Consider the following 25,413-nt stretch of genomic DNA (forward strand, 5'->3'; position numbering starts at 1 on the left):
AAAGCCCTAAACTGCAGATTTTTGATTTGCTTTTCTGGACCTGCAAAAATACGAGCAAGGCTGCATCCCAGGCTGGGGCTTGCTCTGTCTGTTGTACAGAGCAACAGCTGTTTGCTGAAGTTTGATCTGGATCTGGTCATGGATTAAGGTGATCCCAGTAGCGCAAGGTTGTTTGGCCCTTTGAGCAGCTCAATGCTTGGGTTTGTGAAAGAGCAGAACATTGCTTTGGTTGTGATTCTGACTGAATTCCTGGGGCAGCTTCTTCCTGGATGCTGCCAGATGCACATCTTGAGACTCAAAATGTGGTTGGCCATGTGCTGCTAAGAGAAAACATACTTCAGAGGCTAAAGACCTGTTTTGCTTGTCAGGCCTGACCCTTCACCTTTTCATGCCTTAGGATTCACCATCTACAAAATGGGGAATTGCCAAACTTGGACTGTGCCAGCCTGGGTTGGTGCCTGGGCTTTGGCAGGGGCCAGCACAAGGTACCCAGAGAGGTGCCCAGGGCAATTTACACGAGGAAGTCTTTTCTTAGGCTCTTGCTGTCCCAAGAAATGAAGGTTTAGGAAGTGTTATGCACTGTGTGAGGATGTGGGGCAGGGAGTGTATCTCACTGTGCACACAAGCAGTGCTTGCATGCTGCAGCCACTGCTGGACCATAAATAAATGTTAGTGGGCACTGTCTCTCCCAAAGCACCTATCACTGCTGCCATCCATGTGGAAAGAGGAAAGTAAATAGATTCTTTGATTGTCTTAAAGGCAGAGGGAATAGGATAGGATCAGTCTATTGGATTTGTTGAATAAACCACAAAAAATAAGATATAATTCTCTGCAGACGCGGGGTAATGGGCTATGTTGTATTTTGCATTTCAAGCACCAGAGCATTCAAACCAAGCTGTCAAACTGGTGGGCTTGTTTGAATTAACCATGGCCTGAACTGGACACAGTATTTTTCTGATTTATTTATGCTCCAGTAGAATTTGTGCCTGCTTTCCGCAGATGTGGTGCACTCTGCTTGCCCAGGGAGGTGTGCTCTCTGCCCCACCATGCTTACAGTGGGAATTACAAACTGGGGAGCCAAAAAGCTGCTTTGATATTTGTCTAAAAAGCTGACCGTGCATCTGGGATTGCATCAGTGGTGTCCCAGAGAAAGGAAGGTAGCTTGCTGGCTGGAAGCTTCTGGTGTAAATCCAACCAAGATCACTCCCGTGTTTTAATCAAAACTTCCATCCAAAAGCCATGCATCAGCATGACTTGGTTTGCTGGCTGCTCCACAGAGGCAGAAGACAAGCCCTTCACCCTCTGGCTCTTCCCCCTTGTCTGGCCAAGATGTTACAACCCAGAAAAAGCAGCATTGTGCTGACACTGATGCTGCTTGTGCGCTTCCCTGCTCTGTTAACACAAAAATGTGGCTCTTGGGTTTTGCCCTAAGAGGGTATAAAGTGTCAGGGAAATATTGTGCACCCTTTCCTTTTAAATAGGGCCTTTGTACTGCCCTTAAAGATAGGTAAGAGGGATTCACGCATTCCCTGACAGCTGTGGGGAAGCGGAAACTTTTCATTCCATTCTCTAGATGAAGATCAGAGGTTGTGAGATGAGAGGAGAGAAGCTGGCAGTGGAACAACCCAGAGGTTAATCACGGAGTTGGCATTTGGGGGATCCAGCTTCAGTTCCTACGGGGTATTTCTGAGTATTTAGCCGAAAGCAAACACACAAAGAAACAGAAGCGCACAAAAACATGAGAAGTGATCAGCCCTGCAGCAGGCTCTGTTGTAGCTTTAAGCCATCTAAAGAAGTATCGTTATATCCTATGAATTGTATTCCAGTTGGAAAAACCTTTGCTGTGCCTCAGCAGTTGCCTTGCATGCATACAGAGCACATCGCTCTTATAATATAGATGGTATCTCATGGCCACTTCTAAATTAACAGAGCCTCAGGTGTAAATTCATTGTAGTTTTTATTCCTATTTCCTCTCCCCCAGAATATCTTGAGAATTGGAGATTTCAGCTGCATAAAGAGGGACTTTGGGGAGGCAGCTGTGCTCTCGGGTATCCCTTGCAACCCTTCACCATACACGTTGCAGTCACCCAGTACTGTGAGCTGGGCTGCCCTTGACTGACAGTCAGCCACGGGGCACAAGAGGACATGGCTGGGCCAGTAATGAAGTAGGAGTGAACAAAACTCATCTCCCCTAGGTTGCACTGTCTCTTTATAGCAGCAGCAGCCTGCTCTGCCAGTGTGTGTTTCTCTGCTGCCTCAAACCTAGGGGCTTTCATCAGAATTTTATCTTTACTAATAAGCAATAAAAGCTTGTGCCCATTCTCTGGCTCTGAAGGCAAGTGGCATTGCATGGTTCATGTCCTTGTGGCTGACCTCTTCTCCCCAAAAGAAGTTAACCTCACCTGGGCTGTGTTTGCCAAAATGCCCTGGGGGGCCTGGGCCATGACTGCCTGCTCTGGTGTGGATGGTGGTGGGGCAGTGCTGTGTTCTCCTTTCATTACTGGTGTAGAAGCAGCCAGCAAGTCTCCGGTAGTATGGAGTTGGTAGGGCAGGGTGGGTGTCCCCACATCTCTGGGAGAAGATGCCCTCATGGCTGGGGTGCAGGGCTGGTGCTGTCCAAAGGTGTGCCCCCCTGTCTGCAGGGACCTCGAGCTGTGAGGATGCCTAGTGTAATTTTTCTCCAGTAGCTGAGATGCTGGCTTGCAAAAATGAGGAAAAATAGAGCTCAGAGGAATTCCAGCAAGGTCTTGCCACCTTTGTAAAGTAGCAGCCAACTTACCTCACTCAGTGCCCAGTCAGGAAATAAACTTGCTAAATGAGTATATTTACTGCAAATGAATTTGTACCAAATCTTGTATGTGCAGCAAAATCCTCTTAGATGAGCGTCTGATAAAGGATTAAAACTATTAAATGATTAAAATATCCCCTCTGCCAAATGGTGAAATATACAGATTATACGGTGCTTTGTTGTTTTGTTTTTCCCCTTGGCTTTGCTATTCCCACCCTCCTTGCCCTATTTGAGGGGAGGGAAGAGAGGGAGAAAGGTCTCTGTTGCATCTCCCTGATGTACAGGGGGTGCCCGGGAGGCTGGCAGAGCTGGGGGAGCAGTTGTTAACTCCATCACCCCGCAGGAAGCGGGAAAAGGTTCCCCAAACATCTCCCAGCTGCATGCTGTGTCCTGCTTTTCTGCAGATGGATTTGTCCTTAGTGTGGAGAGCTTTTGTCATGGGAAAGACTGGGAGGCTTCTGGGAATTTGGAAGCCAAAACTGGTGAAGCCAAGGAGCAAGACTAAACCCTACAGGAGAGCTATTGCAGGCAGGATAGCATCTCAGAGGAGTTTTGATGGGGACAGTCCCCTCCTTAGGCAAAGCAGAGGAAGGATGGGTTTCAAGCAGCACCTGAGCTGGCCCTCATCACCTGAGCTGCTGTGTCCCTGGGGAGAACCATCTGTGTTTCCTTCAGCTCTAGGACATGTCACCTCAGTGAGCTTGTCTGCAGAAATGTCCTGGAACTCAGCAGCTCCCTACGATTTGCATCACCTGTGTTGCGGGTGGTGGCACATGACCTCAGTTCTGTTGGGTGGCAGCAGACAGGGAAGTGTCAGACCTCCTCCCCTGTCAGAACTTAATTTCACTGTGACACGTGCATGCCTCCTTTGGGTGTGCAGCCAAGCATTCAGGGCGTGCTAGGAGTTTCTTAGCCCACAGTTCTAAGGCAATAATTGGGACAGCCCTGATATGGGAGGAAAAGTGCCAAATACTCTGTTGTAGGAAGGGTCCAGCTAAAGCTCCTCCTGATGCTCATCATGTTCACAAGGCTCAGGTGTGCTTCCTCCTCACCCTAAATTAGAGGGTGTGAGAAGACTCCCTTGCTGCGGTTGTGTGCCTGGGTAATTCCTGATAGCTCTGGGAGAGGAAGGTTGGCTGGGAGAAGGGGTAGGGAGGGCAATGCTACAGCCCTGAAGGTTGAAATGAGGGTGAGACATCAGCATCTCTGCTGTGAAAGGAGCTCTGCTGTGGGCTTGAGCAGAGCCAGAATTTCCCTCAGGCTGCCTAGGGCTCACTTCTTGCTGCAGAGTTGGACCCCACCAGCCATGGGCTGCTGCTGACAGTACCTGTTTCCCTGGTGTGCTGGGCATGGGCACTGCTCTGCAGAGGATGTTTTGGGGTCAGGCTGGATGAGATAACCACTTCATTAATGTAACCCTGATTAGGCAGTCAGGGACCACATCGGAGTCCAAGTTATTAGGAGCTGTCAGCAGCTGAGCGTTCAAGTGGAAGGATGGGAGAGGAGGAAGGAAGAGCCAAAGGGGCTATAGCAGTGGTGGTGTCAGCTCAGTATTTATGAGGGGAATAAGCCTCTGGTGTTTTATGGCCGGTAAGATGCTGTTTTCTCTGGGTCTGTTTGATTAGATAGGATTATCTCAAGGACTCAAATGGCACATCATTGATTTCTGCTCACTTTCATGGGGACATTCAGCAGCCCTGATCTATCTCTCCTGGTTCCAGAGCACTAAGAGGGGACAGACACTGCTGGGGGGCAGCCCGTGCCAGGAGGGGCTGTTTGGAAGGGGGCACCCCTTACTTAGCCTGACTCCAGCTCCCCTGCTCTCCTGCACTGTGCCCTCTGTTTTGATTGCTTTGGGGCCATCACTCGCTGTCTCCCAAAATCAAGAGTTGGTACGATGATTCTGTCTCCTTGATGTTTCGGGGAGAGTTGGACAAGGGCAGGAAAGGAAAGAGACAGGAGAGGAATTTACCAGCTCTGAGGGGAACTCAGAAGGCCACAGTTTCTAGCTGGTACAGCTCTGTGGGAATGAGTCATGGTCAGAGGCATGATGAGGTAGGGACCAGATTTAGGGTTATTGGGGAGGTGATGGGTTTTTCAGCTTTCTGTGCCCAAGCTCTTTTTTAGCATTCATTACGCATCTGGAAACTTTGTAAAAATCATATCCCAGGTACCAAACCCTCAGTAACCTGTCCTTGTGGGTGTCAGGGAGCTTCAGGTAAGGGCAATGTGGTGCTGTCAGCAATGTCAGGCGGGTAAGCCTGGCCAAAGTGAGTCAAAGTATTTAAAGGCTGCAACAGAGAGCAGCCTCCCTCATTTCCATGTTGTAGCTGCTGGCAGAATCCTGAAATGAGATGGCAAATTGCTTTTGTAGCTCCTGTCCATATAAATTGGAGGCCGAGGGGTTACAGAGCAGACTTTTTCAACAGGGTTATAGTCTTCTGGCCATAAGCAGAGGGAACTTTGTGCTGCAGTGGCAGAGAGCAGGGCAGGAGAAAAGGGAGTGTAAGGACAGGCTTTGCTTTATCCTAACCCATTAGACATGGGAGAAACCAGTGCATCTTCAGCAGCATTGGAATCGATTGCCATGAGGAGAATTGCAGAATATTTTGTGTTCTTTGGCACATGAGGTTGAAGGCAAGGACAGCATGGAGATGTGGGGGCTAAAAGGGACTGCTGTGGGTTTGGACAGTGATCTTGCTGGAAGGATACTGACTTGTATTTTGGTTTCTGCTTACCTCAAGCAGTCACTGGTGGGTGGGTTACTTCTGCCTCTTCCCTGTGCATGGGGGACAGTGACTTGTGAGCAGAGGAGCATCCTGAGCTAGTGGTTAGCGGTGTGAACAGAGGGACTGTCTGCAGGAGAGGCTGGTGTGAGCTGCCAGGGCTGGCAACACCTCTGGGTGTCTCTAGTAAAGTTCAGTGACTCCGTTCCACTTGGCATCACAGAGCTGAATAACAAGCTTGGGGGCTCTAAAAGCACTGTCCTTGCTAGCCGGTCTCCTCTAAAAGCAGGGCCAAGGGAGAGCTGGGCAAGAGGAGCAAAGCACCACAGCATGATGGGAGGAGGGATGTGGGTGACAGAGGGCTCCTGGGATGGGCCTGAACTGTGGGGGCCTGTGGGCAGAGGAGCTGGTGCAGGCAGGTAGTTGTTATAATGCTGTGGTGCAAGTTGGGGCCAGAGGGGAGCACGGAGGAGAGAGTGGCAGGACCATTCAGACTCTGGGGTTTGCTTCTTCACTTGGAAACTGCATTCCCTTTAACCTTCTGCTTCCTTTTTTTTTTTTTTTTTTTGGGGGGGGAGGGGGGCACTTTTGAAGCCTTTTCTCCCCAGTTCATCTGAAACAGAGATGCTGGCTTTTTTTTTCAGTAATTCAGGGGAAGTGTTAGCACTCAGCTCCTGCTGGGTAAAAAGTGCTGGAGCCCAGCGCCTGCCAGTCCCTGCTCGTGCTGTGCCCTGATTAGCAACTTGTGCTGGAGCGCATCAGCACATGAGGCTGGGCTGCTCAGGGAGCAGTGCAGAGAAGGAGCAGACCATGGAGCTCTCAGCCCTATCTTTGAGGAGCCTTTCTGCCTGGTTTGCAGTGTTGGCAGGGCACTGGGGCTGCAGTGTGTGCTGCTGGCTCTGCCATGTGTGCCAGCCTGCCCATGTTCCACTGGCTTGCTGTGGCCTGACCTACCTTTCCCAGCTTGTTCTGCTGCTTGAGTTTCTTCAGCCTCTCTCCCTATAGTTGGAGGCATGAGCACAGGCTTCCCCTTCTCTCTGCCTCTCTGCCCATGCCAGCTGAGAAGCTGGTGTCTTCTCCTGGCTGATGGTCAGGATGCTCCCCAGGCTTTCTCCTGGTGGTGTTCAGTGGGTGGGACTTGGATTAGACAGAGGGAAAAGAGTGGACAGATTGGGAGTTAAGCTGAGCCCTGCCAAGCTCATTTCAAGAAGGTCCTCGAGGTGCCATTGGCAGTGTCCAGCCTCTCCTATGCCTTTGGTGCTGGCTGAGGAATGTCCAGGACTTGCCACTGCAGTAATAAAACCTCATTTTAGGCTCCCAGTCAATCAAAGCTGGTTTTCTCTTCCCTAAGGTCTGGAGACAGTAAAAACAACTGCCAGCCTGTTTCAGAGCTTGCAGTGTAAGCCCAGAGCTCCAATGGACACCAGAAAGCCTGCATCCTGTTCCTGCAAAAAAAAGTTCCATCCCCAGGGAATGAAATAATCACCTGTACAATCATTTACTCCCATCCACTGGGACTATTTGCTACCATTAGTACTAAAAATGGTCCTAAAGCAACTACAGGCCACCTCCTCCTCACTCCCACTTCAGTAATGAAAACACTCCCTTCTCTCTCCATCCTGAAGAGTTTTAATCAAATAAACCTGGCACACATGCTCCTGAAAGGAGGATGCTCTCTGTCAGCCAAAATCTGTGCCTGTTCCATTTTCTTCTGATTTAATTTTCCAGAGATTAAGATCCTGCTCATCTCCACTCTCAGAACTTGGCTGCCTCTGTTTTGTTTGTTGGTTTTACTCTAGTGGGTTTTTCCTTTCTGTTGGTGGCTTTGTTTTGAAAATCCTGAAACCCCAAGGGCACCGATTCCCGGGGACCCAGCCGGCTGTGAAATGGATAGGGAGCTGAGCCTTCCCACACCTGGCAGCCTCTCGCCTGCTCTTGCCCTTCGTGCCTGGAATGTGGGTTTTGTCTTCCTCCAAAGGGCTTTGGCTTCGCTGCTGAAGAGTGTTTCTGCTGGGAATGTGTTTTCCCATAGCAGGGGCTGTCTCCTGGCTGCCAGCTCCTCTTGCTCTGTAGAAGGTTGTCTGTCTTTGCTGCCATCTTTGGTTCAGCATCTCCATGTAGCCTGAATGGCAGTAAAATTTTCACCCTCTTGTATTAAAGACCCCAGAGTGGGTTCCTCAGGGCTGTGCTTGAGTATCTCCAGGGAGGGAGATCCCACAGTCTCTCTGGACAACCTTTACCAGTACTTGGTCTCCCTCACAGGGTGGGTGGGGGGAAAAACAATCAGTTGTTTCCTTATGGTTTGATGGACCCTCTTATGTTTCAGTTTGTGTCTGCTGCTTCTTTCCCTGCCACTGGGCAGTACTGAGAGGAGCCTGGCTCTGCCTTCTTTACCCCTTCCCTTCAGGTATTTCTAGACACTGATAAGATCCCACTCTGCCTTCTCTTCTCCAGACTAAGCAGTACCAGCTCTCTCAGCCTTCCCTTATCTGTGAGATGCTTCAGTCCTTTAACCATCTTAATGGTTCTTTTCTGGACACTCTCCAGTAGTTCCATATCTCCCTTGCACTGGGATCCCAGAAGTGGCCCAGCACACCAGAATGGCCTCACCAGTGCTGAGTGAAGGGGAAGGACCACCTCCCTTGACCTGCTGGCACTTCTAAGGCACACCTGGGTACCACTGGCTGTCTTTGCCGCACAGGCACGTTGCTGCCTCATGGTCAACTTGGTGTCCGCCAAGGCCCCCAGCACCTTGCTCTGCAAAGGGAAAGGAGTAAGGGTTGTACCCTTGAAAGTATTTTGTTTAAGGCACTGCCACAGGTTGCCCAGAGAGGCTGTGGTTGTCCCATTCCTGGAAGTGTTCAAGGCCAGTCTGGCTGGGCTTGGAGCATCCCTGGTCTAGTGGGAGGTGTCCCTGCCCGTGCCAGGGGGGTGGAATGAGATGGTCTTTAAGGTCCCTTCTAACCTGAGCCATTCTGTGATTAATGGTGGGATTAAGCACATTCACATCTCTCCCTTCTGACTGTGCCAGCACTTGATTGCATCCCATTCCTCTTGGCTTGGCAGACTGATGGGTTTTAGCTTCTACAAAGCATGGGGCTGTTGGTCTTCAGCTTGGAGCTCCCTGGTTTCCCCAAGGTACGTCTGATGAAGGGAAGACTGCCCATTTGAGGGAGAACTCCTGTGTTTGTGTTGATGGAGGGAAAGCACCCCTAAAGCTGACCCACTCCCAACTGGCCTCTGAGCACTGTTGTTTGTGAGGAGACTGAAACACCCAAATATTTCCAGCGCTCTTTGCAGGCTACGCAGATGTCTGGGGTCAGTGGTGACAAATTATGTAGATTCCTCCCCCTTCCCTCTCTCCTTTCTCATTTCCATTATCTGCCTTTTGTAGAGGCTGTAATTTATTGCATTTTGCAACCTTGTAATTTATGGCTTTTTTATAATTCTTTTCGAGCTTTCAGCAGTAACAGCTCCATGTACCCCAGTGCATTTCATTGTCACACTTGAGGCTTTCCCACCTCCCCCTGCACTTCCACTCTTTTCTTGTAACTTGCCTGTTTACTTGCTAAATTATTATTGTGCACTCAATAAAAATTGCATTTAAAAAGTGATAACTGAAATGACATTTAACATGGAAAGCACTTAAGCATAATTACACTATATGCATTGCATCATTTTGTGACAGTTAATGAAAAAAAAAAATCTGAACAGGGTTTTTTGTTGGGGACTGTAGAGATTGAGTACTGGCATTTCATTGCTTCTAGAAACATGGCTTTTATTCTCACTCAAGGTCTTTGTCCTGGGATTTTTCTGCTTCTTCCTCTCTTGCTGCCACAGGTATCCTGTATCTGATGCAGTGGCACAGGGTGAAGAAGTCACTCCTGGCATTCTGAGGGGTTCAAGCTGGCATAACGTGCTCAGAGTTTGATATTCCCAGCTGGAAATTTGGAGAGGGTTAGTTTATTTGGATCAGTGACTTGAGCAGACTTGCTGCAGAGTTGCTTCTGTTGGTACCAGGGCTGTGGTAAGGGGGAAAGAGAGGAGGTGGCAGCCCCTTGGTTGTCATGGCCCAATTGTGGATTCTGGGGTGATGGTGTCATCGCAGCTTTGGCTCCTGGTTATGCCCTACAGGGATTTTTCTGGAAGGAAGCTGCTGCTGGCTGTGGCTGAGAGCTAAACAGTTAATGTCCTTGCTTTATACTGTCCAATGACTTCTACAGAAAGGGGGAAAGTGTGCCAACCCCTCGTGAACCTGTGGCTCATATCCTCATTGATACGACTACTTGATTATTAGATTACCTGCAAATCACAGCTCCTTGGCCATCTGCTATGTGAAACTCCTCAGCTCAACCCCAGCATCTGTCCACCCTGGCCATGCAGGCTGTGCTGAATTCCTGAGCAGATCAGCCTGGCTTTCCAGGCATTGTTTCTTCTGCCGTGCTTTGTCCTGTCCTTTTCCTACCTACACACTGCAAAACTTTGGCATATGAGATGCTTCAGGGGTGATCCTCATTCCTTGCTCTTCTTCCCTTCTCCAGAAAGTGAGATGAGCTTGGTCAGACAGTCACACAGGCTGCAAACCAGCTCTGTAAATCGGGTCCCTGTCTCGTAGAGGGAACTGCAGCTGGAGATGCAGATCACAGGTCCTGCATAACCAGGTTAATCACTCCTGTAGGAACTGTGGTCTTCTCCTTCTGGGAGCCCTGAGCTGCTTGGAACAGGGGTGAGGGGGGGGTGGACCTCTTCCTGCACTTTAAGCAAGGTGAAGAGACAAGAACAGGGACCCTGAGTAGCAGGGCACAGGAAGATCTGAACAAGCATTTGAGATGTAGCAAACAGATGATGGGAGGCACAGCGCTTGACATTTCCAGGCTGCATGTGAGAGATTTTTGGAGCAAGCCGAGATAGACAGTATGTGTTTTCTGCAATTTGGAGGAGTGATCTTCAGGAAGCAGTGTCTGTGGCAGGTTTGGATACTAGTCCATGAATTGGAAGGGTAGTGGGCTTGTGGGGAAGTGAGCTGGGTAACAGAAAATGGAAACAAGCCTTTATTTAAAAAAGGAAGGGAGGGGAAAACCCCACAAGTGAGAACATTAGTGTCCATGAACAAACTCCCCAGCTTATCTAGAAACAGTGTGTTGCCTTTCTGTGGTGGTGTTGTGGCTTGCCCTTCAAGTTAATAAACTGTTAATCACTTTATGGGTCATTTCATGCAGAATGTTGACCAAAGCATTCTAAGGCTCAGATACAGGAGGTTAGTGAACTCAGGCATTTTTTCCTCTTTCTTCAAATGCACACATAACTAGAAACCATGCTGAGGCAGTAATAACCAATATAACTGGGAAAGGAATCTCCTGGAGAGATTACTCTATGCTTTTTCAAGGAGGAAGAGGCATTTCTGGTTGCTTGTATTTTTTTTTTTTTTTTTATTTTTCTGAGTTGCCTTTAAAAAAGATCTATTGATAAAATCCTCATCCGCTTGACAATCGGTCTCATCTGGGATCTATTTGGTGTTATCTTGGCTTAATTCATTAGTAAGAATAAAAAAACGCATTAAAAATGGACATTTCTATTGAGAGCACTTAATTCTTTGCAACGAGAGTCAATTATGCCCTATTGAGTAAGTGGTTCTGCATGGGGCTTACTTGAGAAATGACAGAGGACCTGGGAAAATAAAGTGGAAGGAGGGCAGAACCCCACACTCGCAGGAGATGTGCAAAATGCCTGTTTTGCCTTGGACATGCCCACAGCCTGAGCAGGAGGCTGGGATGCAGGGGCTGCTGATGCCGGGTCTGTGATCGGCAGCCTGGCTCTGTCGCAGGGAGGCAGGGGAGCAATTCTCCCGTGAGCTCAGCAAGTGGCTGCAACATGTTTGCTCTCCTGATGGGTTTGTGGCTGAGACTCTGTGTCCCTCCCCAGGTCCTCTGGTACTTTCACAACAGCACTTCAGTTCTGAGGTAATGGGGCTGAAGGCTCCTGCAGCACATGGTGGAGGATGCTCCTACACTCTGCTCTCAGAGGAGAAAACACCGGGGCTTTCTTGTTTTGCTGCTGATCCAGGGTTGTATTGGGACCCCTTTGAGATGGTGGCATGTTCACTGCCTGCCAGTGCAGGTGCTCAGCATCAGACCATCACTGCTGAGTCCGGGGCTTCGCTCAGGTGTGGAGCTGGATGTGGGCTTGGTGCTGAGAACCACATTCAGCCCATGGGATGATGTTGAGCTTCTAATTTCAGCAGGAATTCATTCCAGCAACCCTGTTGTCTGTGGTTTTTAGGAGATGGAGTGCAGCTTCCTTCTGGCAGTGTGAGTTGTGGCACCAGGTGTGCCAGAAACACAGCATCGCTCGCTTAGGGCAGGGGGTTTTCTGATGGTGGTGGTAATTTTGATAAGTTGGATGAGGAGACACATACAGTAGGAAAGGAAATGGCACTAAAAGGAGAAGCACATTTTGAAGCCTGTTTCCTGCTGCACTTTTTGTAGCTAAAATGTAGTGATGCTTTCAGATATGTATTGATCATCCAAACACAGAGATATATGTGGTCTGTATAATCATTTAAGTTTTATTTATGACACAAACCCAAGTCAGCACTATTATTAATATAATTGCAAACCCACTTTTCTATTATGTGATCAACTAAACTGCATTGCAAAGCAGTCTTGGGGTTGCCCAGCCTGGAGTGAAGTGACACGCTTCAGGACTGTGGGAGTGAGCAGGGTGCTGCTGCCACGCTGTGGGGCTCCATCCATGAGCCACTGGGCTTGAAAAAATAAGCTGTAGAATAAAGCCCTGACATTTGGAACATGAGACAAAATCCCACAGCCCTTGGGAAATTACAGTTTTCTTTTTAGAACTCACTCCCTAGTTTTAGGAGGGAACTTAAAAGGTGGCATTAAAAAGCACCTTATGCATCACCATCACATATCTCACCATTTGAGTTTAAATGTCTTATCTGAAAAAATTCCCAACTAGGTTTCTTTTCAAGCAATTGAGGCTACTTGGGTTTCAGCTTTTGCCGCTGCTGTTTCGAGTAATGCTAATTAACATTCTGGGCAAAGGAGCACCGAGTGGGGAAGGGAAGTGCTTATGATTTGTAAATGCCACTTTGCTCTTCTGGCACTATCCCTCCGGGGAGAGGATTTCTTTCGTCTTATTTTTGTTTTCCCTCCTCCCTCTCGCTGTCTTGGAGTAAAGCTGATGGTTGGGCACATATTTTGCCTTAAGCATATGCATGACTTTTCACTACCTGTGCAATGGTGGGTGAATCTGCATGGATGTGAGGGGAGCTGCGTGCGTGCACAGCATGGACGTGCTGCTCGGAGTGTACAGGAGCTCGTGGCTGGTGCGTGTGAGCCTTTACCAAAGAAAGAGGCATGTGACAGGCTTGTCCATGCTACAAGTTTCCCATTCCCTTGATGATAAGGTATGAGGAAATGGGGATGAAATCAGAAATTGGCAACATGCTGTCAAGAGGGATTAATTTCTGTCCCTGATTAACTTTATGCTGGAACAGCAGGAGACGAATGGTTTACCGTACACTGTGCCTGATGCAACTTCTTCCTACACCGAGTAGATCTGAATCCACCCCCGGTCCTATGTTCCCTCTGTTGTGTTTTCTTAGATTTGGCAGGGCTATTGCTCTGGATGTGTGATGACAGGCCAAATATGTGTTTCCTGATGCTGATGGAAGGTACAGAAAAAAATCTGCCAGTGCTTTGGGGGTCTGGCTTGAGCTGTGCAAGAGTTTTGTTTCTGCTTGTAGAAGCTTTAATGTACTGGTCGGTCCCTAGAGCTCTTGGTGGAATATTAATACTCTCCATTCCTGTGCTACCTTTCCTCTAAGGCTTCCACAACACTTTGCAAAAATTAACAATAAATTCTTTCAAAGTGGGAGGTCAGTGCAGTGCACAGGAAGGTGATTTGCCAATGATCACGCAGGCAAGGGGGAAATACAGACCAAGTCCCCTCTCTCAGCCCTAAGTGCCAGACAATTATGCCAATTACTCCCTGTGCCTAAAGCTTAATTAAGACTGTGGCTGTCATAGGGAGAGCAGGTGTGGAGCCTAAACAGTGCTCTGTGACAGAGCCGAGCTTTGTGGGTGCCTGTGCACCCAGGTGGGTCTGGAGCTCAGCCCTGGGTTTGTGTGTGCTTGTGTGCAGGGCAAAAGGGCTGGGACAGCAGGGACTAGAGCCCTCAAATATTGGGAAAGAAGTGAAGAAGGAGAGGACAAGGCAAGTAGGGTGCAAGTGTGTGCACAGATGTGTGTGATGGTGATTGAGGAGACCTGAGTGAGTACTTCTGGCTCCCCTGGCCCAGCTCTGGCTTTCACACTGTGGGTGCTTCCCTGCACCCTGTTACTCCTGGGGGGTAATGGGGCCTTGGGGACTGAATTTTTTCCCACCATGGGACAGCTCTCCTGTGATCTTAGCAATGTACATGGGCAGCAGGAGTGATGCCAGGATTGCAGAGCATCCTGCTGCCTCCTCCTTGGCCATGCGGAGAGCAGAAAGTCAAACCCTACACACAAGATTTTTCAGAAGCTGGTATATCTGGCTCTGTATGGGAAAGAAACAGCATGCCCTGTGCTCCCTGTCTGAACCTGTAACAGAGCACCGGTGAGTCACACCAGCTGTATGGATCAGCTATATCTGTGTGCCTTGCCCTTGGTCCTTCTCTCATGTTGAAGATCACCCTCCCAGGGGCTGGAGCTGACTTGTTCTGGCTTCCTCTGACCAGAGAGAGGACACGAGAGCCTGTGAGTCCCTGCTGCACCGCTCAGGGTTGATGGAGGAGAATTTGCCATTGTTAGCACCCAAAATTGCTGCTCAATCAAGTGGTGGCTGGTTTGGGAGGAAGAACGCTCGGCGATGTTAAACAGGGATGGTGCCAGCAGGGAGGCAGCTCAGCGAGTCCTGGAAACTTTGTGGGGTCCAGGAAACATGGATCCATGGGATGGTTACGAGGACAAGTCCATGTCTGTCCTTCCCATGAGGATGTTGGGTAGCCCTCTTTCTTTCTTGTGTGTCACAGCCCCAGCTAAAAGAGCAGCTGATAGAGGAGGAGGCTCAGGGGAAGGGAGGTTTGCTGCTCTGCTAGGAGGTCCCCACTGTATTTTCTCTTTAATTTGAAGGGCTCCTCAGCAGGCTCTCAGGGCTGGGGTGTCACGGCGGCACCTGCATGGCACTGGGAGCTGGATGCTGGCAAACCCTGCAGAAACAGCCCAGAGTGGGGGGGGCTGCAGCAGCAGGCTGGGTTTAGCAGGCACATCTGACTGACAGCTGCAGGTTTTCATTGGCAGAATCACATCTTTTGGAGGTAGTGAAGATGAGGAATGTGGAGGAGTAGGAAGGGGTGGGACACAGCAGAGATGGATGCTGTTGAAGCCCCTCTTTTTGTACTGTTTCTCTCTCCACCTCACTCCTGGTCTGTACTCTTGTTTCCCCCAAGGTTTTGGGGTTGGACACCTGATTGAAGGTCCCCAGCTTTGATTGATGCCTGGATATTTTGCGGACTGTTTGGAATAGCATCCTGGTGAATGCTCTACCACGGACATTGTCTAATTGTCACATTAATTGTAACTTGAACCCAAGACTCTTGGGTATGAAAAGCATACCCAAGGGAAAGAATAAATGAATATGAATTTTTTGGCCCACAAGAGTAAAAGCTAAAGTAGGACAAATCTTCAGAATAATAACAGGGCACAGCAGCACGAGGTTGAAGTTGCCTGTTCTTTGTTAATTTGAGATCTTTCCACCAAAAACATGGTTTTTAATGGCAGCAAGGGATTTTCAACTTAGGCATCAGAAAAAGTTTACAAATAGGATCGTGAAGTACCAGAGCATTTTGTCTGGTGAAACACAGGAATCTCCATTGCTGGATTTCTTTAAGAACAGGTCAGAGGAACAGGTTAGGAATGAGGTAACTGTGGTAATTATGTTAGAAATGACACATCCACAATGCCACCTTTTGCTGGGGGTATGGGAACAGGCTGAGACTACGTGAGTTGATGAGATCTCTTCCAGCCCTATTCTCTGTGATGCTGCAGAGGTTTCTGAATTTTTTAGTGGAGTCTTTCCATTTGGATGTCATACCTGTAGAGGTTGCCTTCACAAGACACATCCCATGGGATCTCTGTGGGTACATATCAGTCCTGCCCCTGTACTTCTCCAAGACTGTGCTGGAAACAAGCCTGGGCTGAGTTTGCCAGCTGTAGGGTTTAATGCTGCTGTTAAACTCTTGCTGGTGAGGCTTTTGATATGGGACTAAGCTGAAAATCTCAGCTGATATGACTTTGCAGAGGGTCACCTCTTTATTAAAATCTCCATGTACATGGTGTATTCTTGTTAGAGTTCTTGAACTCCACTGGCTTAGGGAGCAGAAAGCACTAGCAGGAAAAAGGATGAGTCTGGAAATGTGTGGAAGAAAGCTGTCTGGAAATCTGTTCTCCATATCCTCTGGGGATAAGGTAAAGCTTTATGAGTCTATTCCACAACAGAGAGGACTTTATATTATAAACATCAGTGATGGCTTTCCAGCAGGATGCCCTTTCAGTAACTAAAGGCGCTGGCTCCAAGAGAGCTGGGGAAGGACTTTTGACAAGGGCATGAACTCAGAGGACACTGGGGAATGGCTTCACACTGCCAGAGGGCAGAGTTACATTAGATATTAGAAAGAAATTCTTTATTATGGGGTGGTGAGGCCCTGGCACAGGTTGCCCAGAGAAACTGTGGATGCCCCATCCCTGGAAGTACTCGGGGCCAGATTGGCCAGGACTTGGAGCAACCTGGGATAGTGGAAGGTATCCCTGCTCATGGCAGGGGCTAGGAACAAGATGTTCTTTAACCCTTCCAACCCAAACCATGCTTGATTCTACAAAAACACTGAAGGACATCAGCCAGGGAAGCCTGGGGTCTCCATCACCAGTGGATTAGAGCAGAGTTTGTAAACAGCTCTTAGGTGGGTCCCGAATGAGGCAGAGGGGATGGATTGGACAGGTGGGTCTGTTTCAGCCTTGCTTCCAGTGAGCCTGTGCCTTTACAGAAATGCTTCCAGTGCTTGAGATTAGGGAGAAAAGCTTGTAAATGTGAATCTCTGAAGTGCCTAGAAAGTCCCAACACCTATATCAGAAGGTAAAGCAAGAGAATTGCAAAAGTTGCTGTTTCTAAAAGTTCAATTTCTTTAAAATAGATCATTACTCTGCAGAGAACTGTGGGGGTAACTGTTGACAGTGCTGACTTATGCTGGCCTAGATTTCAATTGCTTTAGCTCTAATAAGAGATTTAGTTTAATTCCATGTCAGTGGAGGTATCCTAAATTTGCATCACTGCAGCTGAGAGCTGAATTTGGCCAGTGGTAGCCATCAATAAAAATAAAAGGCAACGTGGGGTAATTGTTACTCTTTCTTGTGTCAATAAAAGAAGCCTGCAAAATATGTCCGGGAGCTTTAGTGTTAGAGGCTGCACAGCACAGCCTTTTTCCACAGCCCTTCCTACAAAAAGCAACAGCTTTTCTGGCACGGAAGATAAAGCTGTTTTGGGAAAGAGGTCTGGTTATTTATTTAAAGTCAGGTTTTTGAGGATCTGGGAGTCTTGCATCACTCAGTGCAGAGCAAAGAAGGGAACTGTGTGTGCTTTGGGTGCGCTCGCAGGGGACAGGGAGCAGTCTTTGCCCACCTGCAGCAGCCCTGCCCCAGGCACTGCAGAAGAGCCTGGTGAAGTGCTTTCCACTTCTCTCAGGGCAGTGGTGGCCCCGTTCTCATCCTCCTCACTGCCAGGGAAAGGGAGTCTGGTGAGATCCCATTTTGGGTCTCTATGAGCTTTTGTAATTTCCTAAACATGTAGCCTTGGGAAAAAAAGCAGCAGAATAAAAGAAAACAGAGTTTTAAACTGTCCAGCAGCTGAGCGAAAGGCAGGGGTCCAGGAGGGATCTGAGGAGCAGAGATGTTTCTTGCTTTATCTTTCCCTAACAATCTTCATTCTGTTCTCTGATCCAGCATGATCCATTGTGTGGAGGGACTGATTCTGACAGAAATCACAGAATGATTTGGGTTGGAAGGACCTTAAATACCATCTCATTCCAACCCCCTGCCATGGTTCCACTAGATCAGGTTGCTCAGGGCCCCATCCCACCCAGTCTTGAACATTTCTAGGGATGGGGCAGCCTATGCCAGGGCCTCACCACATTCTGAGTAAAAAATTTCTTCATGATATCTAACCGGAAATCTAGCAAAATAGTACATCTTTATCTGTGACAGCATCCCTCCTAGGATGCACCTGGGGTGTTTGAGGTGCAGTTTTAATGCTGTTGGCCTGAAGTAGGTGTGTTTTGTGTAGACATAACTTAATCCAAACTGGTTAACTCTTTGATATATCCTGAAGGAAAGTAGTTGAGGCACCTTTTAAAAATGCTGTATTTTCCTTACTAAAGCTTTTATTATGTCCCATATAATAAAGAGAGCAGCTAGACTCCAGGATGGAGTTGGGTTTGTTTTGTTTTGTTTCTGTTTTACTGTACAAGCTTGTATTTTTAGAGATCATGGGATCTCTGACTGCATTTGGACATTTTTCTGAGAAGCTGTAGCTGTTCTCTCCCTCTCGTACATTAGCACAGCAGGCTCTCGGGGGCTTGTGCCCTGACCTGGCAGCAAGGCTCACGCCATCCAAGTGGCTGTGAGCATGCAGAGGAGGGCCTGAGCAGAGTTCCCATCCTGGTTGAGACCTTCTGTCTTCAATTGTGCAGCAATTTATTTTTGCAGCACTTTGTCTGAAAGGAGAAGACCAAGTTTGAAGTTGTGTGATCCTGAATTTCCTTGCAGAAGATTCTCACTCTCTGCAAACACCCAGGCAGGTCTGTTGCTTGGAGAGCTCCCCATACAAGGGTTTGGGATGATGAGGACTAAAAGCTCCTTTCCAGGCTGGGAGAGGTTTTCAGTAATCCAGGCTAACTGTGCATAGCCCTTTATCCCTAACTAGTTGCTAAATTATGTGTAGCAGTCCCAGGTCTGCTTTGGGGCTGGCAGGGCTGAAGTCTCAGCTGTAGAGGCTGGTGATCCTGGGCTGAGGAAGCAGAAGTCCAGCCAATGCCACAGAGGATGGGAGGTGTAGGTGCTGGGGCAGGATGGGGAGCACTGGAGCAGCTCCACCTCTCCATCCCTGGTGGTATGGGCTGCTTTTCCCTCTTTCGCCATGTTCTCTGTGGTACTGCTGCCTTTTAGCAGACTCTTCAGTGAACTAGAGAGACCTTAGTTCTATGGTTTGTTTGCTTCAATTATAGCTGACCATCCCTGAGGAGCAACTAAACTCCACATTTCCCTGTCCTGCTTCTGCGGGAGAGCTGTAAAGAGCTGCTCAGAGGGTGCTTGCTTTTTATGAGGAAGGTGGAAGGATGGAGCACAGCAGGGAAATGCCACTGAGGACAGAGGGAGCTGGGGTTAGTAAATGTCAAGCTGTTTGCCTCCTGCGCGCGCTGGAGCACGTCCGCAGGCTGCCGGAGCAGCGGTGGCGCTGGGGACAAGGCAGGGGTGGTGACAAGGGGCAGCTTGGGCTCTGTGGGAGCCGCTGCCCACACTGCCCCTGGTGGGGCACCTGGGCTCAGGGCTGTGCTCACAGAGCTGTGCCCTCAGGGCTGGTGGCACCCGTGGTACCAGCTCTGGGAGTTGGTGTGGGGTAAATTTCCTCTGAGCTGTGGCACCAGTGCTCACCTGCAGCTGCTTCCCTTTGCCTCCTACCCTCCTGACTCCTCAAGAGGGAAAACCAGGATCTAGCACCTTCCTGGCTGATGGCTGCTTCTCCAGAAGGCCAGGCCCGTGCCCATCCCCTGTCCCCTGCAGTGGTGTGTGACCCGCTCTGCACAAGGAGGTGCAGCACAGGCGGCACTGCCCGTCCTGGCAGGCTATCAGCGAGGCCACTGGCGCTCTTATCACTGCCTGCTTGATTATCCCTGACGCTGCACTGAGCCTGACATCCTCCTAATGTAATATAGACACCACGATGATTACCATCATTGCAAGGACTATAAGCAACAGACGATGAAATTTAACAACAGTAGGTGCAGCAGTGATGAGGGGTGAGACGGAAATCGTGCTGTCTCTGCTCTCTGCCTATGGCCCTGAGCAGTCTCCATGTTCCAGCAGGATCTCTGGGGTCTGGCACTCCTTTTCCCTGTTACCCAGCCACAGTGTTCTGTGCTTGGCCTGGACTATCTCACGGTGCTCTTGTTGGTCATTTATATCACTGGGCACTTCTCTTCAAGACTCCCTCTTCATCAGAGGGGTCTGCTCTGTGTACACAAGGCAAAAACAAGTCTGCCCAAGGGTTCTCCCCTTTCCTCTTCACTCATACTCTGAGCTGTGGGGAATGGTAGGACCCTGCAATAGGTGAGATGAGACTCAAATTGCGCCAGACTGATGCTTGTCTGAGGGAGACCAAGAGATCCTGAAGCTCCAGGAGAAGCTCTAGACAAGCATCTGAGCAAGCAGTGCCTCTCAGGGTAGGTATCCTGCTGCAGTATTGGCTGTACCAATGAATTCCCTTTGCAGACGCCATATCTGGGTCACTGTACGACACTGATCCCAGGCATGGGTCTGGCTGCAGCAGCTTGAAATATAACTCTGAGCAGAGACCTTCCCTGCCTCCCATAACAATGCTGGCTGGGAAAACCCTTTTGTTTTCCTGCTTGCTGGCCTTTGTGGGGCATGACATGGCACAGCCCCATTTCTGGGGCATGAGGGTTAGCTTAGGTATGGGTGGGTGTTGTCCCTGCAGAGATGTGGTTTGGTCTTTGGCCTCCCTCACCTGGAGCACCCCAGCTTTGAGGTGGAACACTCTGGGAGCAGGAAGGCAGCTGCTCTGTTGCTGCATGTAGTACTTTGCTCTTTTGCAAACATGCCAGGTTTGCACTGTGATTAAACTCTGCTGTTTGGACTGCAGCTGTCCAAACCTGGTATATTGGATTCATACAGGGGTGGAGAAAAAAATTAATTTCTGGAAAATGAATATTACCCAGATCAGATGCCTTTCCAGCAGGAGCTGGAGCACCACAGCTTCTCCCTGCTTGGCCCTGAGCACACCCCAGCTGGGGTTTGAGCTGTGGGTGCAGCTCTGTCTTGGCCCAGTGGGGCTGAGACCTGCTGGGGTTACCAGCTGCTCTGTTGGGGTTCAGCTTTTTGGTTGCTGTTGTTCTTGAGGAAGGTGATGGGGGAGTTTTGGCATGGAGGCGATGCTGTGCAAGCACAGCGCAGTGCTACCCCTCTGATTTTGGGGAAGAGCTGCTTCCTGGCAGATGTGAAATGGAGCTGGGGGTAGAGGGAATGAGAAGGGAGGGGTCTGCTTTGGGTTGCAGGTGTACCCCACCATCCCTGCCCTCCCATCAGTGTCCTCTCTCATGTCCTGGACAAGGAGGCTGGAGACAATTGGCAGGGGAGGTCAATGCCCATAGGAGACAGGAAGGCTGAGGAGACCATTTTTACTTTCTAGTGGTGCTTTACAGGGAGCTCTCCTGAGATTTATTTTCCTTCACGTTTTATCATTGGATACCTTGACCCATGGGAAGGTGTTGGGCCCTCTCAGTGGCAGTTCATCAAATGGTGATTTCTGCACTTATGGGAGTACTTCTGCACCCATTCCCTTCTCAGGCTGCCAGGTTTCATGGTGCTGGGTGAGCTGACAGGGAACTGGGGAGAGGAAAATGCTTTCTCTAAACTCTGACAGCTCCTTGAATATATAGGCACAGTGGGAATTAATGGCAGGGATGAGCATCATTTACTGTGCATTAGGAGCAAGGCAAACAAGTGAATTTAGAGAATGGGTGTTTCAAGGCAGTCTCAGATCTGCCTCCTTGGCTGTACAGGTGCTGCTGGGAACATGTGCTGGCAGCTGGTTGTGTTACCAGCTTTGCTTTTAAGTGAGGCCACTTAGTACTTCTGGGCTGGTTTAAATCATTTTTGTGGCTGTTTGTAATTGCACTATGCTTAGGAGTATTTGGGATTAAATTTTTCACATTGCAGGTTGTCTTGAACAGTTGGATTTTTCTTCCCCCCACCTGCCACTCTTTCATTTTTTTTCCTTTGCTTTTATTTTGTTTCTGCTCAGTACTTTCTATTGTTTGGCTGCTGTTAATATTCCCTCCCATTCCCCTTGCTCTTGCCACTTTATTAGTTCACTTTCAGCATCCACTGCTGGACTCCTTTCCACTGCCAGGACTGGATCTTCTGCTACTGCATCCAGCTTCAGCCCCTCCCAGATTTTTTATTGAGATTGCAGTTCATAATGTGGTCTCAATCCCCATCCTCTCTGAGTACACCAGCTTCCTCCTCTGTGCTGCCTGAGGGCTGCTCCCTCTGTAGGTAATTCAGGGGCTCTCTGCAGCCCTTCTCCTGTCCAGTGACTTCAGGTTTGGCAACCACCTGAAGCAGGACTGATACAAGGGCATTACTCTTGTTTCAGTGTGGCTGGAGCAGTGCAGGATTTGGCTTTGCTCGTGTCCCTGCATTGCCACCCACCTGCCCTGCCTGTCAGGGAGGCTCTGAAGGGATGGGGCCTGTTATTCAAGGTATTGCCAAGTAAAACCCAGTCTGCCAAGAGCACACAACCTGCACCCCTTCTCCCTGAGGGTGCTGACACAGCTGGGGGTGAGGGTACGAACATGGAATCAGAAGCAGCAGTTCCTTGACTCCGAGGTCACCGGTGTTACAGATTTCAAAACCAGGTCCCAGAGCACTGGATCACAGGAGAATTTCAATGAGAATGGCTTTCTCATCTGGACAAAACTAAAGGTTTTTGCCATCACTGAGGAATGTTTGGGATGTCTTTGGCCAGAAAATCCTCCCTTTGATTCAGCTCAAGGAAAAATACAATATGGGAAATGTCACCTTAGATAAGTAAAACCTGGCCATGTTCTGAACAACCCAAAGCAAAATGCTACAGTGGAGACTGTGAAGTTCTTTGAATTGCCTGGAGCCCCCACCATTCATTCCCCTGCCTGTCTGGGACATTCTCATGCACGTATGGTCACTGTTAATTTGTCTTGGATTGTTCTAATTAATGCAGGTGAACTGTTCAGCCACGAAGACTGCAGAGCTCTGCAGCTGCAGAGAGGGCTGGAGGAACAGCTCCTGGTTTCTTTTTCTGTTCTCCCTTGTGGACAGGCACCGTTTCTGTCCGTAACCAATAGGAGCCAATTTTTTGTTTCATAATAGGAAAATACTAATGTCAGGACTCCCTCTGTACCCAAAGCTTTCTCCTTGAAGATTGCTCCTCTTTGCTTTCCTAATTGCTGCTGCTCAGCTGGAGGTATCCCACATCTTCCAAGCACATGACTTTGTTGTGCTGTTACTTACCAAGGGGAGAAAAAAAGAGTGTGAGAGAATATTGCTTTGTGTTAAGCTTTCTTTGCTTTAACCCTTTCTGTGCTGATGTGGGGTGTTCTTATCTAGTGCAGGATGTTGTGCTGTTGGCAATACAAGCTTTTTGGCCTGAAGCTCAGGGTGTGATGGAGCTCTGATGTGAAGAACATTAGAAATCGTATCCTGAGCCACATCAAAAGCAGGTTGAGGGAGGCGAGTGATTTTCGCCCTCTACTCTGCTCTGGTGAGGCCTCATCTGGAATACTGCATCTAGCTCTGGGACCCTCAACATAAGAAGCAGGTGGGAGGTGGTCCAGAGGAGGGCAGTGCAGATGACCAGAGGGCTGGAGCACCTCTGCTATGAAGACAGGCTGAGAGAGCTGGGAGTGTTCAGCCTGGAGGAGAGAAAGCTCTGGGGAGACCTAAGAGCCCCTTCCAGTGTCTAAAGGGGCTCCAAGAAAGCTGGAGAGGGACTTTGGACAAGGCCATGGTGTGACATGACAAGAGTTAATGCCTTCACACTGCAAGAGGGGAGGTTGAGATTAGATATTAGGAAGAAATTACTGTGAGGGTGGAGAGGCCCTGGCACAGGTTGCCTAGGGAAGCTGTGGCTGCCCCATCCCTGAGAGTGTCCAAGGCCAGGTTGGATGAGGCTTGGAGCAACCTGGAGTAGTGGAAGGTGTCCCTGCCCATGGCAGGGGATTGGAACAAGATGGTTTTGAAGGTCCCTTCCAACCCACACCATTCTATGAAATAATTTCTTCTGGAGTCTGGGGATGCCTCTTAAATATCTTCTCTTACTAAAGCATCCTCTTTGGAGTCCCTATGCTCACAGCATGATCACTTGTAATAACACAGGAGTTGGCAAATTAATGGAAGGTGTGGGTGCCAACAGCACTTCCCTTGGACCCAGCATTGTTCCCTGCAGTTGTGTGATGTGGCTTGGGAAGGGCAGGCCTGTGGGTCACTGCTGCCACTTCAGGTGCAACATTCAAATCCAGATAGTTGCATTGGTCTTCAGGATAATCCTGGTATAGATTTGTGCCTCTACCCACCACAGCCTGGCCAAGTTCTGGACTGATTGTAGAAATCCTCATTTCTCGAGGGTGACAAATTACTATTGCTTGATGAGAGATGTGGGTTTTATCCTGCTTCATGTGATCCTCTTGTTCCCGTTCCTGGTACCCAGAGCTGCCCCAGGGCTGCCAGGCCCTGCAACCAGCAAGCCCTGCAGGCAGTGCAGGGGGCTGGGGGTGGGCAAGAAGTTGGGCTTGCACTTACCAAGTTCAGCAAGTGGCTTTGGGGAGGTGGTCAGTGAGCTTTGGGGATGCCTTTGGGCGAGGATGGGCACAACAGCAAGCGTGATGGCTCTGCCTGTGCCACAGGAGTGGCTCAGCAGAGGCGGGGATGGGCAGCTCAGCTTTTGAGTGAGAGGGTGGGATGCTCATTGCCTGCAAGCATGAAGGCAGGCAGCTATAGAGCCAGTGGTGTGGGCAGCAGGTTGAATGCATTTCTGTTTTTTCTGGTTGCAAAGCCTTTCTTCTCTTGCTCCCCTCATTTCCAAAGCTTATATTGTTACCTAATCCACATTGCTAGAATACTCTGTTAGAGGATCAGCTTTTCTGTAGGAAGACTGCTGTACTCCTCACTACTATTGATTGTCTTTTTCTCTTGCTTCCCTTCTTAGATCTACAATGAAAATAGTAACCTGTTTGAAGTCAAGGAGAATGTGCCCAGGAAATTGGTGGAGAAGGTCGCAGGGGACATTGAGAGCCTCTTGGCCAAGAAAGTCCGTGCTTTAAAGGTAAGGAGATGGGCCTGTGTGCTGATCCTTTGATGGAGATGTTCAGTTTAAACAAGAGGGTTGATGCTGGTGTAGCATTATGATCTCAGCTTCAAAGTGATTTCTGTGATTGTGTGGCCTTTTCTGGGAACTGCATCCTGCAGCTGGACAGATTCATATGGAGCATGTGAGGCAAGGATGTGTCAGGTGGGGATGTACTCTAGGTATCCTCTTGCTTTTTATCTCCTCCCACCATCATGCGAACACCTGAAGGTGCTGCCGGAAGAATGCAAGTGACAGCAAAAGCCTGCAGCAAATCTGATCCAGTCATTTAACTGGGGATGTACTGGAAGTAGAGGTACTGCAGTGTCCCTGCTGTCCCTCGTGGAAGTGTTCTGGACAAGGGGAGCCTTTCCTGTTTAGGAGATGATGTGCCTGAAGGGTTTGTGCCGGTGCCTGGGACTTGAGCCCTGTGACTGACTGTGTGTGTGGGTTCCCCTCGTGGGTGTCTGCATACGTTTCCAATCTATTGTCCTATTTTGTAACACTCCTTTTAAAATGAACTCATTTTATCTGTAGTGGAGGAAGGTGACCTGATCAATGGTGCCTGCTCAGTAAAACCCAGCAGTGGCTATAACGAGGTGGCAGCAGGGCCATGCTCTGCTACTGGAGCAGAGCCAAGTAATTGCCTTCCTGGGGAGGTGGAGAACCCTCTTCACTGCAGAGGGGTATGGAAACTTCACCTCCAGGAGCTGAGGTATCCTCTCCAAA

The 25,413-nt window shown here is 49.1% G+C and overlaps 1 protein-coding gene across 2 annotated transcripts in view; it reads left to right on the forward strand.

Annotated features, from left to right (window-relative positions):
- Positions 1 to 25,413, forward strand: part of CACNA2D2 (calcium voltage-gated channel auxiliary subunit alpha2delta 2) — a 208,562-nt gene that overhangs the window by 57,638 nt on the left and 125,511 nt on the right. For both annotated transcript variants that reach the window (XM_069028438.1, XM_069028439.1), the window contains one exon: positions 24,547 to 24,663. In XM_069028438.1, the coding sequence (XP_068884539.1) occupies positions 24,547 to 24,663 (117 nt within the window). The remainder of the gene's footprint in view (positions 1 to 24,546; positions 24,664 to 25,413) is intronic.

Source organism: Aphelocoma coerulescens, chromosome 12 (genome assembly GCF_041296385.1).
Source record: "Aphelocoma coerulescens isolate FSJ_1873_10779 chromosome 12, UR_Acoe_1.0, whole genome shotgun sequence".
Taxonomy (NCBI): domain Eukaryota; kingdom Metazoa; phylum Chordata; class Aves; order Passeriformes; family Corvidae; genus Aphelocoma; species Aphelocoma coerulescens.